The 17,213-nt window shown below is 47.7% G+C and overlaps 2 protein-coding genes across 2 annotated transcripts in view; one reads left to right on the top strand and one right to left on the bottom strand.

Annotated features, from left to right (window-relative positions):
- Nucleotides 1–2,477: 2,477 nt before the first annotated feature.
- Nucleotides 2,478–14,993, bottom strand: ube3d (ubiquitin protein ligase E3D). The gene is made up of 10 exons (XM_084444389.1): nt 14,697–14,993; nt 13,443–13,648; nt 12,575–12,665; nt 11,917–12,157; nt 10,714–10,786; nt 9,800–9,890; nt 9,245–9,353; nt 8,806–8,987; nt 7,835–7,973; nt 2,478–2,600 (listed from the first exon to the last, which is right to left on the bottom strand). The coding sequence occupies exons 1-10, from the start codon at nt 14,771–14,773 to the stop codon at nt 2,580–2,582; spliced, it is 1,230 nt and encodes a 409-aa protein (XP_084300515.1). The 5' UTR covers nt 14,774–14,993; the 3' UTR covers nt 2,478–2,579.
- Nucleotides 14,994–15,281: 288 nt separating this feature from the next.
- Nucleotides 15,282–17,213, top strand: part of dop1a (DOP1 leucine zipper like protein A) — a 29,645-nt gene continuing 27,713 nt past the window's right edge. The window contains exons 1-2 of the mRNA XM_084444390.1: nt 15,282–15,401; nt 16,879–17,074. Of these exons, the coding sequence (XP_084300516.1) occupies nt 16,937–17,074 (138 nt within the window). The 5' untranslated portion in view covers nt 15,282–15,401; nt 16,879–16,936. The remainder of the gene's footprint in view (nt 15,402–16,878; nt 17,075–17,213) is intronic.

Here is a 17,213-nt window from a genome sequence, read left to right as displayed (position 1 = left end):
CAACAGCAGATTTCACCCTCCAACGCCCAATTTAATCTGAATACTATACCGTACATTAACCCTTTAATCTGACTATAATACAGTATATTAGCCCTTTAATCTGACCATATTACAGCATATTATTGTTGACAGCATAGTGGCTAATACTGACCAAGGCACTGGCAAAGATATGGAGTTTGTCCCCGAGGGCTGTACTGTGGCAGCCTTCTGTTGCTAGTGCTAGGATAGATCAAACGCAGAGCACAGGATTAATTTCCCCAAAGGGACGAATAAAGTAGACTATTAACCCTGAGATGAAACAGAACATCCTTGATCTCATCTCATAATCTAACATGATCAGGCCCTAAAGTCCAGATCAACAGGGCTAAAAGGGTCAAACTGATCCTAGATCAGTAGTCCAACTACGAGAGTCCACAGGCTCAGGTATCACATCTCTAAAGGGAACACATATTTTTAAATTAGGATTATTTGGGTGTGGTTTTCACATAAGCCCTACCTAACCTGCACACCTTTTGTCTTTTTGTTGCAATGACATTATTTATTAGCACAAATAAAGTGAAAACCAAAGAAAACGTAAGTAAACTAAATTAAGTAAACTAAATTATTCTATATGCCAGTTGTAGCATATGGTGATGATATAGAGGGAGTCAGGTCTGTAGAGTAGCTCTGATATAGTCAGGTCTGTACAGTAGCTCTGATATAGTCAAGTATGTACAGTAGCTCTGATATAGTCAGGTCTGTACAGTAGCTCTGATATAGTCAGGTCTATACAGTAGCTCTGATATAGTCAAGTCTGTAGGTCTGATATAGTCAGGTCTACGGTGTGGTCATTCGTTCCCCTGAAGCAGACGTTTATCAGTAAAACATCAGATTTAACAGTTAGAGTTTGGTCAGACTGGAAGACTTTTCTCTTCCGTCTCTTTTTATTCACGTTTTTACAAAGTAAAGAAAAAGACACGCACGCACGCACCTCAAACAGATGCCTCATTACTACAGCATGTGATCAGCAGGCATTTCCCAGGAATACAATAGCAGGCCGGGCTAATGAGCTTTACAGAGTCAACCAGGTGTAGAAAGAGACAGCCACTTTCAATTTGACACCGTGTTGTCTCACTGCAACAACAGCGAGCAAACAGACGGACGCACAGACAGACATGGCGTAGAGTGTTTATTCAGAGAGCCCCCTTCATCTGCTGCCAGAGAGGAAGCGTCTCCCCGCTCCCACTCTGGATAGGATCTAATTAACCGCTTCCCTCTCTCTCCGCGCCGACGCCCTGCAGGGCGCCACTCTCCTACGCTAATTGTCAGTTGCTGCATCAGCACATCCAGCCAGACCAGAGGAAACAGCTCCCAGCTTCCAACGCACAGCGCCGTGCTGCTGAGACTCAGGTAGTGAAAACACACTGACTCAGGTAGCGAAAACAGACAGACTCAGGTAGCGAAAACACACTGACTCAGGTAGTGAAAACACACTGACTCAGGTAGTGAAAACACAGACTCAGGTAGTGAAAACACACAGACTCAGGTAGTGAAAACACACAGACTCAGGTAGTGAAAACACACAGACTCAGGTAGTGAAAACACACAGACTCAGGTAGTGAAAACACACAGACTCAGGTAGCGAAAACAAACAGATTCAGGTAGTGAAAACACAGACTCAGGTAGTGAAAACAGACACTCAGGTAGTGAAAACACACACTCAGGTAGTGAAAACACACACTCAGGTAGTGAAAACACAGACTCAGGTAGCGAAAACACAGACTCAGGTAGCAAAAACAGACAGCTCGTGTGGGCAAAGTCAGACAGACAGCTCGTGTGGGCAAAGTCAGACAGACAGCTCGTGTGGGTGCCTAGCCGTCCCTCTGTCTGTGGTTTGTTTTTACTGGCAAGGCGCCAACCTGAGCAGATAAAACCGCTTGGCTGCAGAGGTCCTGATAGGCTCTGATAACAGACAGCAGAGTATCCAGAGCCCCTTTAACACACTTGGATGACTTCTGATACAGGTCAGAGGTCAGCTAGCTGCTGTGATACAGGTCAGATGTACAGTATACTGTAATGTAATGCTCTTAGATTATTCCAGCGAGTAGACAGTGTTGAGACAGGGAAATGTTCCCACCTGTCAAAGACGTTACACAAACACCATCAATCATATTACCAACAGGCAGGCTGCACACAAACACCCAGTGTATTGTTATAACAAAGGTGCATGCTGCAGCAGCAGGGAGGGGCAACGAGTGTCTCTTTAGCCCCCCCCCCAGTGCAGCAGAGCAGTCTGTCAGTAGACCCACTTTATAACACTCTCACACACAAGAACAAGAAAGAGGCAATACTTTAAAACCTACAATATTTTATTCTCCCTTAGCAGGGTACGGTGGAAAATACAGAGAGAGCGTTTTGGAATGTCAATGTCATGACACTGCTCACGTGACCCAGACCTCCAGGTCACTTGACCAGAGCTCCAGGTCACCTGACCAGAGCTCCAGACCTCCAGGTCACCTCACTAGACCTCCAGGCCCCTGTAATGGTACTGTTCCTCCTGAAACGGCAGACATCTTCTCTGGAGCTGATGACCTCTGACCTTACAGCCTCAGGTATGCCACCTGTCGGGCAGAGGACAGACAGACATACAGATAGACGGAGGTTAGGGGAGGGAAGTGGGAAGGTTGGGGAAGAGTTACAGCAAGAAAAAGACACCAATATGGAGGTCTGGATTATTTAGGCGGTAGGAAGCCTAGTGGTTAGAGCATACGACCAGTGCCCGAAAGGTTGCTGGTTCGAGACCGGGCCAGGCCACTTGACATGTGATTTCCCCATGACTCACTGTCTACCGTTGTGCCTTCGAGCACTTTAACCCCAACACTAATTACATGATCGTAAATCACTTTGGTTAAAAGTGTCTGCTAAATGACTTAAATGTAGTCTTCACTCTGCATGTTTCAGTCCAGATGCCTCACCATCTTAATACACGGCTAGCGTGTTCCAATCATAATGGCTGAGGATAGGCTGGACAGAATGCAATGATGTCCCTGAGACTGTTGTTACGGGAAACAGAGCAGCATGCTACGGTAACCTGTCTCTGCCGTCGGATGCCGGGTATAAACACATTAACAACAACCATTACTGGGTTTGGCTGGCCAGCCAGTACTCAGAGCTGTTATCAGCATCGGGAGAACACGCTGCCTTCAGCCCTGACCCTCCAGACAGATCAGCTAAGTCGCTTTGTAGAAAAGCGTCAGCTAAATGACTTGTAATGTAATGTTATCAGCAACCCAGAGTCCGGGTCCTGCATCTGCTGCCTCTCTGATTCTGGTTCTTGGTTCTGGATGTGTGTCTGGTTCTGGGTGAGTCTTTTGTTCTGGGTGGGTGGGTGTGTGTCTGGTTTCGTGTGTGTTTTGGTTCTGGCTTGGGTGTGTGTCTGGTGAGTGTGTATGTGTGTGTGGTCCTGCTCCTGGTTGATTGTGTGTGTGTGTGTGTGTCTGCACTGTCTGGTTCTGTGTGTCTGATCCTGATTGTATGTGTGTGTGTGTGTGTGTGTGTATGTGTGTGTGTGTGTGTCTGCATTGTCTGGTTCTGTGTGTCTGATCCTGATTGTATGTGTGTGTGTGTGTGTGTGTGTGTGTGTGTGTCTGCACTGTCTGGTTCTGTGTGTCTGATCCTGATTGTATGTGTGTGTGTGTGTGTGTGTGTGTGTGTGTGTCTGCATTGTCTGGTTCTGTGTGTCTGATCCTGATTGTTTGTATGTGTGTGTGTGTGTGTGTGTGTGTGTGTGTGTGTTTGTGTGTGGTCCTGCTCCTGGCTGTGTGTTTGCATGTGTGTGTCTGTGTGTGTGTGTGTGTGTGTGTGTGTGTGTGTGGTCCTGCTCCTGGCTGTGTGTTTGCATGTGTGTGTGTGTGTGTGCTCCTGGTTCTGTGTGTGTGTGTCTGGTGGAGGATTGGAGCTGGCCTGCCTCCAAGGTAGCTGGGATGGCTCTGGACCAGGATGATGAACGAGGTCTTCACCTCTGCCAAGGCCACGGTCTCCCTCCTCATCCCCCATCCCCCTCCCTCCCACTACGCGTCATCATTCCACTATTCATACTGCCTGGAATAGTTCTACACTGGAGGAGTGACGAGAGAAAAACACAAGGGGGAACACACACACACACACACACACACAGGGGCAGTGATAAGCAGGGCTGGCATGGGGGCTGTCTGCCCCTCCTCCCCCATCATCCCCCTGGTGCAGGAGAAAACAGGAGAGTCTATCTGCTGTGGAGAACTATGTTACAGACCATTACACATGCAGGCTAAGAAGAGCAGAACATGCACGCGCGCACGCACGCACGCACACGCATGCACACACACACAGAGGCTAGGAGCTGGGGAGATATAAATATAAATTGATGTATTCTGTCCCTCTCTCTGAGCTAGATGATCCATTTCAGAATCAATCCAGTCCAGTGAATGAGCTCTCACACAGTCACGTCAGAGTATCTCTGTAACTCTAGATGGGGTGTGATCACATTAGCCTTGTCCAGGGTCAGCAGACAGCAGACTACAGCACATGCTCCTCTCTAGTCCAACTTTCAGCCCCCTGCCCCCCCTCCACCCTGCTCTCTGCTCCTCTCCCCCTCTCCTTCACCTGTCCTCTCCTCCTCTTTCCCCTTCACTCGTCTTCTACCAACACCCCCTCCCACAGAGGAGGAGGAGAGAGGAGGAGGGTGGAGGACCAGGAGGAGAGAGGAGTAGGGGGAGAGAGGAGGGGGAGGAGGGATGAGGAGGAGAGAGGAAGAGGAGCAGAGAGGAGGAGGGTGGAGGAGAGAGGAGGAGTGTAGGTGGGGATGGTGAAGAACAGTGTAGAGAGATGAGAGGATTGTAAAACAGGGGAATGCAGGCAGGAAGCAGACAGGCAGTTAAAGAGCATAATTACTCTGTGAATGTTACTGTGGAGTCGTCTCTAGAGGAGCTGCCAGCTCAGCTACACATCTTTTCCTATTATCCAGTCCTGCTAGTGTACCTTGCTAAAACACCCTGGTACTCTCTCTGCACAGAGAGACCAGGAGAGACCACGCCAACACCAACACAGCCTGATACGCTCTCTAGTCCAGCTGGGTGACACATTGTGGAACCATACATATTGCGATACATTGCAATACTATAATTAACTGAAAATGTAAATAGAGCTGAAAACTGTACCCCCCCCCACCCCTGCTCCCTGGAGGTGATCCGGAGAGCAGAGGAAATTTAAGGACATTTTAAATCAGTTTAAAACACAATTAATGTATCGCTGATTGAATTATATCCTTCACTTTGTATATCTAGATCTATTCTATAATATCCATTTCTATTCTCTGTTTCTGTTACCTCTGCCTCAACAACAGCACAGTGTTCGGTGGAGTTTGTTTGTTTGTTAATTTCTTGGTTTATTTGTGTTAGGTGCCCTGGCTCAGCCCAGTGAGCAAACATATCACACAGTGATCAAACAGTGAACAGGGTGGCAAAAGGGAGCCAAGAGAAAATGAACTATTTGAATAACCAAGGTTTTAAAATAATCAATCAAATAACAACAAACAAATGAAACAATAATTAACTCAAGTTAATTATAAGGTCCACAGACCAAGACACATCCCCTATCAAAGGAAACCTTAGCCCAAAACCAGCCGCCACTCGTTAGCTTTGGCTATTAAGACAGTCTGAATGCGGCAACCACCAAACCCCACACCTCAGAGCTGTAACATGGCCCACTGGGCCCGTCTGTCTGGTCCAGCGTGTCGTTATGCGGGAGGAGGTGGCGAACCTAGGTCAGCAGGATTACGCTAAAACTACCAGGCCAATTTTCATGGAACTCGTGGAAGTGTGTAGCATGGTCCAACTAAGAAAACATTACATTTTGGATCCAAATCACGGGGCGGGTTCACAAGCTGCTCACACACGGCCGCCAAATCACCTCCGTTCATTTTTGGAACTTGGGCTCAGGAACAAAATGTCCATTCATTGTCAATCAGGGACTGCGAGTGGAAATTAGCTGTTTAGCTATAACCTTGTACAGTGCATCTCTCCCCATTCTATAGGGTAAATTTCTACTGTACCTTGTCCCTGTCTTAAAAATAAATAAAATCAAAAATGTGAAATGGCCATGGGACATGATGGGACGTTCACAGAGATACAGTTTGGACTGGCATAAAGCTCTCCACCTAATGGAAGCAGCAATACCAAACATGTCACGCTCGCACGTGTGTGCGGCTACACGCACACAGAACCACAAAATACATTCATGGGTGGAGGGCTGTATCAATTTTTCTTTGCACAGCTACTCTCTATATCAGGGGTCTCAAACTCCCGGCCCGCGGGCCATTTCCGGCCCGGGACATGATATCAGAAATATAATGCAATCCGGCCAGGGACATATCAAAAATATAATGTAATCCGGCTCGGGAGATATCAGAAATATAATGTAATCCGGCCCGCAAAATCATTTCTTGTACACGGCGCCAGCAGGCAGTCCTACAATGCAAAATTCAAGTCGCTCAAACGTGGAGTGAAATGCTGTTATTGTGCGCAGCGCGCGAGGTGAATGTTGCATACAGTCACAGGTGCAATCAATCAGCACGCGACTATGAACGGAATGCAGCTCGCCACCGAGAGGCTGTTTTCAAGGTTAACTAACATTAGGAACACAGACAGTTTCAAGAAAGATGGACATTGCAGTATTTTTTGTGGAGTTCAATGGAAATTCTACCTGCCTGATATGCAAGAAAAAAGTTGCCATTCTAAAGGAATATAATGTCAAGCAAAAGTATAATGTCAAGCTATTCAAGATAAAATAAAAGTAAGTAAAAAAGATTTGCACTAACTGTTAAAATATATTCAAATGTATAGAAACCGGTTTAAATTTGTATGATGAAAATGTTTGTTATAGAATAGTCTCGCAACATTTAGAAACTGACTTGTGAGTCTAGTTTTGGAAATGAAAAATTACATTTTCAGGTAATATTGCACTTTCTTATAGTTAGTAGTACTTGAAGTTGACATGGAAGTGGCCCTCCTGTGAGCTGACGATACCAACAGTGGCCCCAAGCCAATTTGAGTTTGAGCCCCCTGCTCTATATAGAGAGACCTACCTGTACCTATAAATAACTTCAAAGTGCAGTATGCGGTTTGGCTCTGAAGCATTTTTTGAAATTCTCATTAACATCACGACAGCAATCAATAAATACAGTCCTCTGACCCTAAAATGAAATAAATCTGTACTTTGTGGAAGTCTCAGCAGGACTGTAATAAGTGCATCCTATCATTTTGAGTTGCCAACTTGAAATGTTTGGATGACTTAAAGTGCCAGCCTGTCAATCTATCTACCTGCCTAGCGAGTGTCATTTGTTTTCTACAACCCAGTTTGGAGGAGTGGCTTTGGAGGGAGGCCTGAGGGGAGGGGCAGGAATTTTGTTGCATTTTCAAAATGTTTCCTAAGTCGAACAGGAAATCACAAACCGCATACTGCACCTTTAAACACAAACCCAAGCCCATCAGATAGATGGCTGTAACTCGGCTACAGGCTGTGTCATGCAAACACACACACACACACACACACACACACACACACACACACACAAACACACACACACACACACACACAAAAACACACACACACACACACACACACAAACACACACACACAAACACACACTTCAGGTATGAAACCTTGCAGATGACTATGACAGCAGCTTATTAGTGTTCAGAGCAGATGTCTCTACATCATGTCTCAACAACATAACTTACATCAAACACGACTGAGCTGCTGAGCTGGAGCTGCGGCCAATCTGAGCAGCTCCACCAGGGTTACCCAGAATGCCTCTCACCTGGTAGGCGTGGCAACGCCGGAGTGATGGAGGCAAACATGAAGTGGAGGCCTTCAGCACCTGGAGCACTTCCAGACAGGAGGTCAGGGGCAAGTCTAGAGGATGGACACTCACAGTCCTCTCCCAATCTGCTATCAGTCTGTAGCAGCAGAGAAAGAGACGCACATATACTCATACACACATGCACGCATACACACAGGCGCGCATACACACACACGCACGCACGCACGCGCGCACACACACACACACACACACACACACACACACACACACACACAGACAGACAGACAGACAGACAGACAGACAGACAGACAGACAGACAGACAGACAGAGAGGGAGGAAAGAAGGAGACAGGACATGAGTCTCAGTAGACATGAGGACCAGACATCAACATCACACTGATTGATCTATCACTACAAAGTGCAACAGAGAGAGGAGAGAGAACGAGAGAGAGAGAGAAAGGGAGTGTGAGAGAGCTTGAGTGAAGGGGGGGAAGAGTGATGGAGAAAGTGATTGATGACCTGTCAGAGTGGAGATGAGGCAGTTATGTAGGTGAAGCAATCTGTGCAGACTCTGCTCTACGTGTTAAAGAGATCTCTCTCACACACACACACACACACACACACACACACACACACACACACACACACACACACACACACACACACACACACACACACACACACACACACACACACACACACGTGATACAATGGTAGTCGGGGTCACCTGGAAGCAGATTAACATGGCCAGGGGTGTCATCTCTGTCTAAACAGGAGTGATAGTGCAATCGGCCACCCCAACAATCCATTGACATTTAGTTAGACTACGCCTCAGTGATGCTAAAACACACACCCATAGTCAGACACACACACACACACACACACACACACACAGTCTCACACACACACACACACACACACACACGGATGGTTGGATGGATGGATGAGAGGTGGAGGGCAGTGTCTTACTCTCTCTGCGAGCTGTCATTCGCCTGGTCGGAGACGGCTATATAGAGCAGCTTCAGAACGCTGGCGGCTGAGTGTGATTGGCTCTGGGCAGAGAGGCGGAGACTAGGGGAGACAGGCACGTCGGCCATGACAGTCTGCTCTGACGCACATGCCACGACAGAGTCACTGTTCAGCAGCCAGAGCTGAGAGGAGACAGACACAGACTGGTGTTACACGCACGCACGCACGCACACGCACAGTGGTTTTACTCACACACAAACACACACTCATTCACACATTTTCTCCCACAATCTGAAACCGTCACACACTCCTAGTCCTGTATACTCATCCACCCTTGTCCCCCACCACAATTCCTAAATCATCAATCTTCTCACACAAGCTGTGTCTCATACAGTAGGCAACTCATTTCTCTCTCTCTCTCCCTCTTCCCTCCTCTCACCAGTAGGCAGGCCTGCTGGTCGGGGGTCTGGAGGGAGAAGCGGAAGATGCTCTGAGAGGTGGAGAGCTGCAGCAGCCTGGCAGCCAGGGTCCTCTCCAGAAACACACACCTGGACATGAGGAGAGGAGGAGAAGAGGTGAAAGGAGGGGAGAGGATAGGAGGGAAGGGGAGGGGGGGGGGAGAAGAGTGGAAAGGAGAGGAGGGGAGAGGAGAGGAGAGGAGAGGAGAGGAGAGGAGAGGAGAGGAGAGGAGAGGAGAGGAGAGGAGAGGAGAGGAGAGGAGAGGAGAGGAGAGGAGAGGAGAGGAGAGCAGAGTTGCCCCAGTTGAAATGTGCTGATTTGAGTTGCTTTGTGTCATGTAAGACTCACCTGCTGTAAGCCTCCTCCTGTTCCTGCATGTAGGCTCAGCAACACTACACATCTCCAGGAATAGATGACCTGACATGCTGGTGCACTCTCAGTAAAACGCTTGTGTCGTATCGTGTCAAAATGAAGGTACTTTAGCAGTGAGTACCAACATCTGTGGCCGTGACGCCAGCAAACGCCAGGTTCGTACCTGTTGAGAGCTGGATCTTCATGGCCGTCTCTCTGACTGTCTGCATCACTCTGGCTCACCTCCACCTCTGTGATGTACAGCTTGAGGGTGTCTGTAACCCCCCCCCCCCCCACACACACACACACACACACACACACACACACACACACACACACACACACACACACACACACACACACACACACACAGTAGCAGTATGTCTCTCCTTATGGACCAAGCCTTAGTATGTGGTTAGCATAAACAGATTTCTGTTGTGTGACTGGTCTGTGTGACTGTGTGCTGTGGAACAGCATGTAAAATGTATGGCCGTCCGGGCCGTGTTTGGGCGTCTCATGGGCCCGCCCCATGCTACCCTTCCACCGAGTTTTGTGAAAATCGGTCCAGTAGTTTTTGCGTAATCCTGCTGACAAGGTAGACACGGGAGCAAATCGCTTATTTCCGCTTTAAGAATTAGGCTTGAAATAAAACTTGGAAAGATATAAATAATATTCAATATTAAGTTAATGTTAAGAATTTGTTCAAGTTAAACTGAAATAAAACTTGGAAAGATATAAATAATATTTAATATTAAGTTAATGTTAAGAATTTGTTCATGTTAAACTGAAATAAAACTTGGAAAGCTCTAAGTGAATTTGACTGTTGTATTTGAAGGTATGATACAACTGTTTTCCATGGTCGTATTTAAAAGAAATGCTATAAATTGTAATGTCGAATCACAATACTTACAGAATCGCAATAACCACAAAAATCGCAATATATATCGAATCGGCACCTATCATCTTGAGATGGTATTGAATTTGGAGGTCCCTAATCCCTGCCCATTCCTGTCCCTAATCCCTGCCCATTCCTGTCCCTAATCCCTGCCCATTCCTGTCCCTAGTGTGCATGCGTGCGCATGTACTCCATGTGTTTACCTGGGGTGACGGACTCTCCCAAGACAGATGAGCAGCTCTTACAGGATACAAGTGTTCGTCTGCGGCAGGACTTCTAAACACACACACACACACACACACACACACACACACACACACACACACACACACACACACGAGCAGACAGATTTAGTTCACCTTGTTTAAAACACAGATGGATGAGTTTGACAGACTGGGAAACAGCCAAAGAAGAAAGGAGAGAGCAGTGAAGCCAGTCACTGACACCGACTAGCCTAGAACTTATCTCTTCCTCTAAGGTTCTCCATCTGTCTCTCTCTCTCTCCTCATCACTCTCTCCGTCTGGCTGAGAGCCCAGGCTGAGCAGAGACTGATAGAAGCAGAGGGAAATCAGTTCTGCTGGATATAGATGGAGGGTTGAAAGGTGGATGGAGAAGAGAGATGGAGGGGGGAAAGAGAAGGAGGGAAGAGAGAGAAGGAAGGAGATGGGAGAGAGAGGGAGGAGAGAAGGAGATGGAGGGAGATGAGTGGAGGGAGGGAGATGGAGGAGGGAGAGAGAGAGATGGATGGAGGAGAGAGAAGGAGGGAGGGAGAGAGATAGAGGGAGGAGAGAGAAGGAGGGAGGGAGGGAGGGAGGGAGGGAGATGGAGCGAGGAGAGAGATGGAGGGAGGAGGGAGAAGGAGGGAGGGAGAGAGATGGAGGGAGGAGAGGGGAGGGAGGGAGGGAGGGAGGGAGGGAGGGAGGGAGAGACAAAAAATTGTTCTCTGCATTTTCCCATCCATGCTGTCCTTCCTCCAAGGGCAGCCAGGAGCAGTGGACAGCCCTTATCGGTTGCACACAGGGACCAATTCCAAGTGCTCATGTCCGTCTTTGTCAGGGACAGGAGAGTGATCTGTCCTGCATGTTTTTATATTGAGGTTCTTTGTGGAGGAAACCCATGTAGGCACGAGGAGAACATGCAAACTCCACACAGAAGGGCCCAGGAGATAACCCACCTGAGTACCGACAGGCCTGGGGAGAACATGCCCCCAGTTCTAACAGTGACTCATGCGAGAATCGATGGCTTCTTGCTGTGGCAAATGCAACTCCTAGTCCCACTCTCCTAGTCCCAAGTCTCCTAGTCCCAATCTATTAACCCCACTGTCTTGGCCCCAGTCTCAAAATTCCAGTCTCCTAATCCCATTCTCCTAGGCATAATCTCAGTCCCTCACTTCCCTTCAACTCACCTTGGTCTCCTGACCATCCCCATCCTCCTCAGTGCAGGCGGGGCTGAGTTCCTGTACTTCCTGCGTGAGGGTGTCCCCACACTCGCTGTCCCTGGGCAGCAGGAAGTAGGTGTCGCCCAGTAAACAGTCCCCCGGTCTGGGCAGCAGCTTCAGGTTGGCAAAGGGGTCTGGGTGGCAGCACCAGTCATCCACCAGGGAGCTCCAGTTCCCGTTGGGCAGGGGCAGCACACGGCGAAACACCCTGGGGCAACACACACACACACACACACACACACACACACACACACACACACACACAACACACACACATATACAAGTTGCAGCACATGAGCAGGACATGAGACAGTATTCCATCCCACTGAACCATACTGTATCTACCCACAACAATATCTCTGCCTGATTAAACTTCTGTATTGCTGAGTCACAGATAGAGAGAGAGGGGGAGGGGCAGAGAGATAGAGAGATAGAGATTGAGAGAAAGAGAGCGAGAGAGAGGAATCGAGACAGTAAGGGAGACATGCCCCTTGTCCTATGTAGGAGGGTGTTGATGAACACGATCATCCCTGACACTCCCTCCTCCTCCGCCCACATCTCCACACATCCCTTTTCCTCCCCTCCTCCCTCCCTCCCTCCTCCTCCACCTCCTTCTCCTCCTCACCTGTCCTGCAGCAGTCTGGTCCCACAGGCCTGGCAGGTGAAGCTGTAGTTCTCCTGCACCCTGAACCGCTCCAACACTCCCTCACCGGGTTCTGGAGGACACACGCGCATGCGCACACACACACACACACACACACAGACACAGACACACGCACGCAACACACATACACAACACATATACATACACAAACACGTAACACATACATACACACACACACGCCACACATATACATACACACACAGGCGCACACGCACATACACACAAGTCTAGGTTAGCAAACAGACCTTCACCTTGTACTACAGGACTGTGTTCAATAACTCCTGGGTGGTGGTGAGAGGAGGAAGTGAGGAAATCTATCTCTTTCTGATTGGATTTGTCAATGGCCACTCCACCAGTCTTCCTGGTCAGGCTGCCCCTCAGGTAGGCTGGTAAAACCACCTGCTTCACAGGCAATTCTGCTGAGGACTCTTGTGTGTCTAAGAGGAGGGACGGTGGGGGGGACAGGGTGGATGGACGGAGAGGAAGGAAGAAGGGAAGGAAGTAAGGCAGGAAGGATGGGAGGAAGGAGGACTCTGGTAAGGAGGATCATTATCACACCTCCTGGTGACTCAGCCCTCCTGACATGTGCATTTGGGCTGAGCAGACCCCTGAGAATAAAGTAGACCCCATACAGTTAACAAGATACTCCCACCTCTTCCCACCTCTCTGCAGCTGGCCAACTGACTGTACTACAAATTAACAGACACACGCACACACAGTGTTCTCTTAAAGTTACAGACTAGCTAACATTGTTCTGCTGCTTTCTGAAAGGAAGGGGACTAGGTAACAGGTTTGAAAGAGTGTGTCCCCAATCAAAGCAGGTTAACACCTTGGTCTAAACACTGGTCCACATTAATCCTCAGCCTGAAGTGAAGTTCGTCTCCTGGCGGTGCTGGTGTTTGCCAGCAGGAGTCCGGCGCTACATTGACACCTGGGGGTAGCTCAAGGTGTAGCAGGACTTGGGCTGTCTGCACCTGGAGGGACCTCTCTCGTCCTGACACACCCACCTCAGCAGGGGTCCCAGCCACCTCAGTCCTGACAGGGAGGGAGGGAGGGAGGGAGGGAGAGAGATATAGAGAGGTTAGAGTGGTGTATTCTGCAAACTACAGTACTTTTGCTATCATGCCGACACACCCAACTGCAGTCAGGCAAGATTAATTGAGAGTGATCATTGTGTGTGTCAGAGAGAGAGAGAGAGAGAGAGAGAGAGAGAAAGAGATAGAGATGAATTATTTTATCCTCCCTACCTATCCTGCTCCCCCTCAACACCCCCCTGGGGCCAGTCTATAATGAGACAGCCCATCAGAGGAGAGCTTCTAATTAACAGCTGCAGGTAACGGAAGACTTCCCCCTTTTCTAGATGCTCATTAGGTAAGGAAGTGTTGAAGGAATATATCTTCATGCTTGTGTGTGTGAGAGACGAAAGGGGGAAGGGGGTGAAATGTAGAGGATTGTAAAAAAATAAAATAAAAAAGGAAATGGGAAAGTGTGTGTTTGTGTGTGGTGCTTCTTGTGTCATACCTGATCCACTCAAGCATGGATGATATGTTACCTTTGCCCTGACCAATCCCAGGGCTCCATGCTATTATTTCCACCCAGCCAGGCAATGTGTATCTGTCCAGGCTTGAGACAACTACCATCCTCAGGGTAAAGCATGTGTTTACCATCGCAGACAGCGTTTGAATCACTAGGTCGGCAACATTCAGTTCAGAATGGATCCGCTAGTAAGCTTAAGCCACGCAACAAGCACACCTTGACCTTCCGAATAGAGTAGCGGACTGACTCTTTCACTCCATCTAGTGGTTTAGTGCAGACAGTGGATAACACTATCACACTGACCCCACATCCCATCAAGAGCAGTCTGACGCTCAACAACACACATTGTCATCATGGCAAGCTGGATAGTGTATGGAGTCGAGTAGCCCTGCAGGATCACTTATGTTGAGCCCATGGTGGAGCGAGCTAGCTAAAGGTGGGGAGCTTCTAAACGATGGAGTCACACAGGCTAGCTACCTAGCAATCTTAGCTTGTTAACAGCATAGGCTATACAGGTATGGCGGAAGAAATAAAGTCAACCACTAACCCCAGAACAAGAAGACCACTTTGCAGCCGCTTTCTTAGCTCAAGAAAAACTCCAACTTTTCCAGTATCATATGCCATTTTCCCGCTTTCACTTAGCGTTAGCTAGCTAGTTAGCTATCGAGAAACACGTGCAGTCCACTGTGAAAAAGTAGTGGGTAACAAATTGTTAACGTTCTACTAGCGACGTTGTCAGCAATATTGAAAGACAGAAAAATGAGCGGTGTGTCAGAAGTGGAAAACTATAACCACAAAAATCGCTAAATAGCACTGGAGCTGGCAACACATTACTTCTACTAACAGTAAGTGGAACCATTCTAGCGCTGAAAATGCATCCAGACGGACAACTATGCTGAACGTACAAAAATCTGCAATGCAGTCTGGGAGCTGTCAAATGAGATGTTGGCTTTGTGGCTGTATCCAGGGGCCGCTAACGCTAGTTACCGTTTTAATCACCAAAACATTTACTGAAATAGCTATGAATATGTAGAATACACTGAGCTGTCTTTTAACTGGTTAGCTCTGTATGTTTACGTGACGAGTGCCACGGACTGTTCAATCGGGTGCATTCACCGAGAGGTAACAAGACGGAGAACCCAATAAGCTAAGCTAACTAGCTAGCTTGATTGGTACAGGATTGACAGTTGTGTTCTCCGTCTGTTATTTGTATTTTAAGTAGTGACAGTGGTTCACCGGTATCCCATTAACGGTAAGAATTCATCATTATTGTCATTAGCTAAGGTTACGGCAGTCACCCTCTGAATTGCAGAAAATGGATAACGCGTTAGCTTAGTGGCTAGCTAAAAATTTTGTTAACAATTTTTCTTCATTGTGTTGTCGCTAGTGATATTTAACATTCATCGTTGTGGGTTGTTTGATAAACGTCACGAATTCAGCAGAGACGTTCAGCCATGTTCCCTTTACCCTAGCCAGGCTCTTCCGAGTGTTGGCAATTGATGGAAGTTTTTCAGAGGGTTCACAACAAATAGGTGGACAAGAGGAGCTACAGGCTACAGCATATCTAACCCAAAGTCGCATCTGTCTATTGGTGCATATGGATCATCGGTTGCATGTACCATGATCTAGTCCTGGGCTTCTAGTCAGAAGACAGACGTCTTGTTTATCAATAGTTATAGATAGATAGACTTTATTTCAGACTCAGGTCCATATAAAATACATAAATACAATACAAATACAAGGACAACAACATATACATTTTATTTTATATAAAAAACATAACATTATAAAAATTGACACCTCAGTAAAGTACCAGACTGGCTGAGATTTTAGCCTATTGCCTCTCTGCCCCAACCTCTCTCTCACCCCAGCAAGAGCAGTTCTCATTGTGCGCTGACTGGCTGGTCTGTCATGTGACACAGCAGCACCATCCCTTCCTCTGCTCACAAACAGCAGGAATGTAGCGCTCTCGGTCTGGATTTACATTCTAGGAAAATCCGTTTTAGCTTAAAGGATGTCATTGTTGCTCTCTGCTACTCCACTGAGTTCCCTATTGTCAGCTGAGGTTTGTCTTTCCTCTCCTCCTCTCTGCCGGAGTCTGACACAGGGATAGTGCTTCACTGTTCAACACTGCTGTCTTCACCAGGCAGCCTCATCACCAGGCCGCCTACCAGACTTTGCACCTCATGTATACGACCAATAAACAAGCCCATGAAATCACAAGCTGCTCACTCGCCCCCAGCTGGCCGGCTGACTGCTCTGTGGTTTATAGCGCAAGACTGATTAAGCTTTCGTAGATGATGCATGAGGTTTTGAGTAATCGGTAATCACTATAACTTTGAGTAACAATCGATCAAAGTTATGTTGAAAATTTTTTTGGTCTGTCTTCCTCCCTCTCTCCCTCCCTTTCTCTCTCTCCTTCCCTTCCTATATATAATATTGAGGGAAAAAAGAAATATGGATGCTTTTTAACCAGGACTCAATTTGATGGATGAAATTTATGTAAATGGGACTGTTAGACTATAATACTGCTATATAAGCTGCTACAACAAAACAATTAACAAACCAACAACTAACGAAACCAAAAAAATGATTGGTATCGGCAGTGTATGAACCAATATGGCTCATAGACGATAAGCGGTTGGTATCGGCGGCAAAAAACGTTATCGGGGCATCCCCACGCTCTAACTCCTACCTCATCACTCCCCCACCCTTCCTCTCTCCAACAGGTGTGATGTGTGTATGTGATACTGGTGTTGCCCTGTAGCTGACCAATCAGACGGGAGGATGAACGCAGAGGAGGTGGAGCTACTGAGTGACTCCAAGTACAGGAACTATGTGGCAGCCGTGGACAAGGCCCTCAAGAACTTTGAGTACTCCAGCGAATGGGCCGACCTCATCTCAGCGCTGGGAAAACTCAACAAGGTCAGGAGCATCACACACACACACACACACACGTACGTACGCACGCACGCACGCACCCACCCACCCACCTATCCATCCATCCATCCATCCATCCATCCATCCATCCATCCATCCATCATACATCCATTCCTCTGGATAG

Source organism: Borostomias antarcticus (assembly GCF_949987555.1).
Source record: "Borostomias antarcticus genome assembly, chromosome: 10".
NCBI lineage: Eukaryota > Metazoa > Chordata > Actinopteri > Stomiiformes > Stomiidae > Borostomias > Borostomias antarcticus.
The sequence above is the reverse complement of the archived record's forward strand: the minus strand, read 5'-3'. Positions and strand labels throughout refer to the sequence as shown.

Coding starts and splice junctions, on each gene's coding strand:
- ube3d (XM_084444389.1), bottom strand. CDS start 14,773: ATGGCATATGATACTGGAAAAGTTGGAGTTTTTCTTGAGCTAAGAAAG. Junction 13,649..14,696: donor AGTGGTCTTCTTGTTCTGGG/GTTAGTGGTTGA, acceptor CCTCCCTGTCAG/GACTGAGGTGGCTGGGACCC. Junction 12,158..12,574: donor ACCAGACTGCTGCAGGACAG/GTGAGGAGGAGA, acceptor GTGTTGCCCCAG/GGTGTTTCGCCGTGTGCTGC.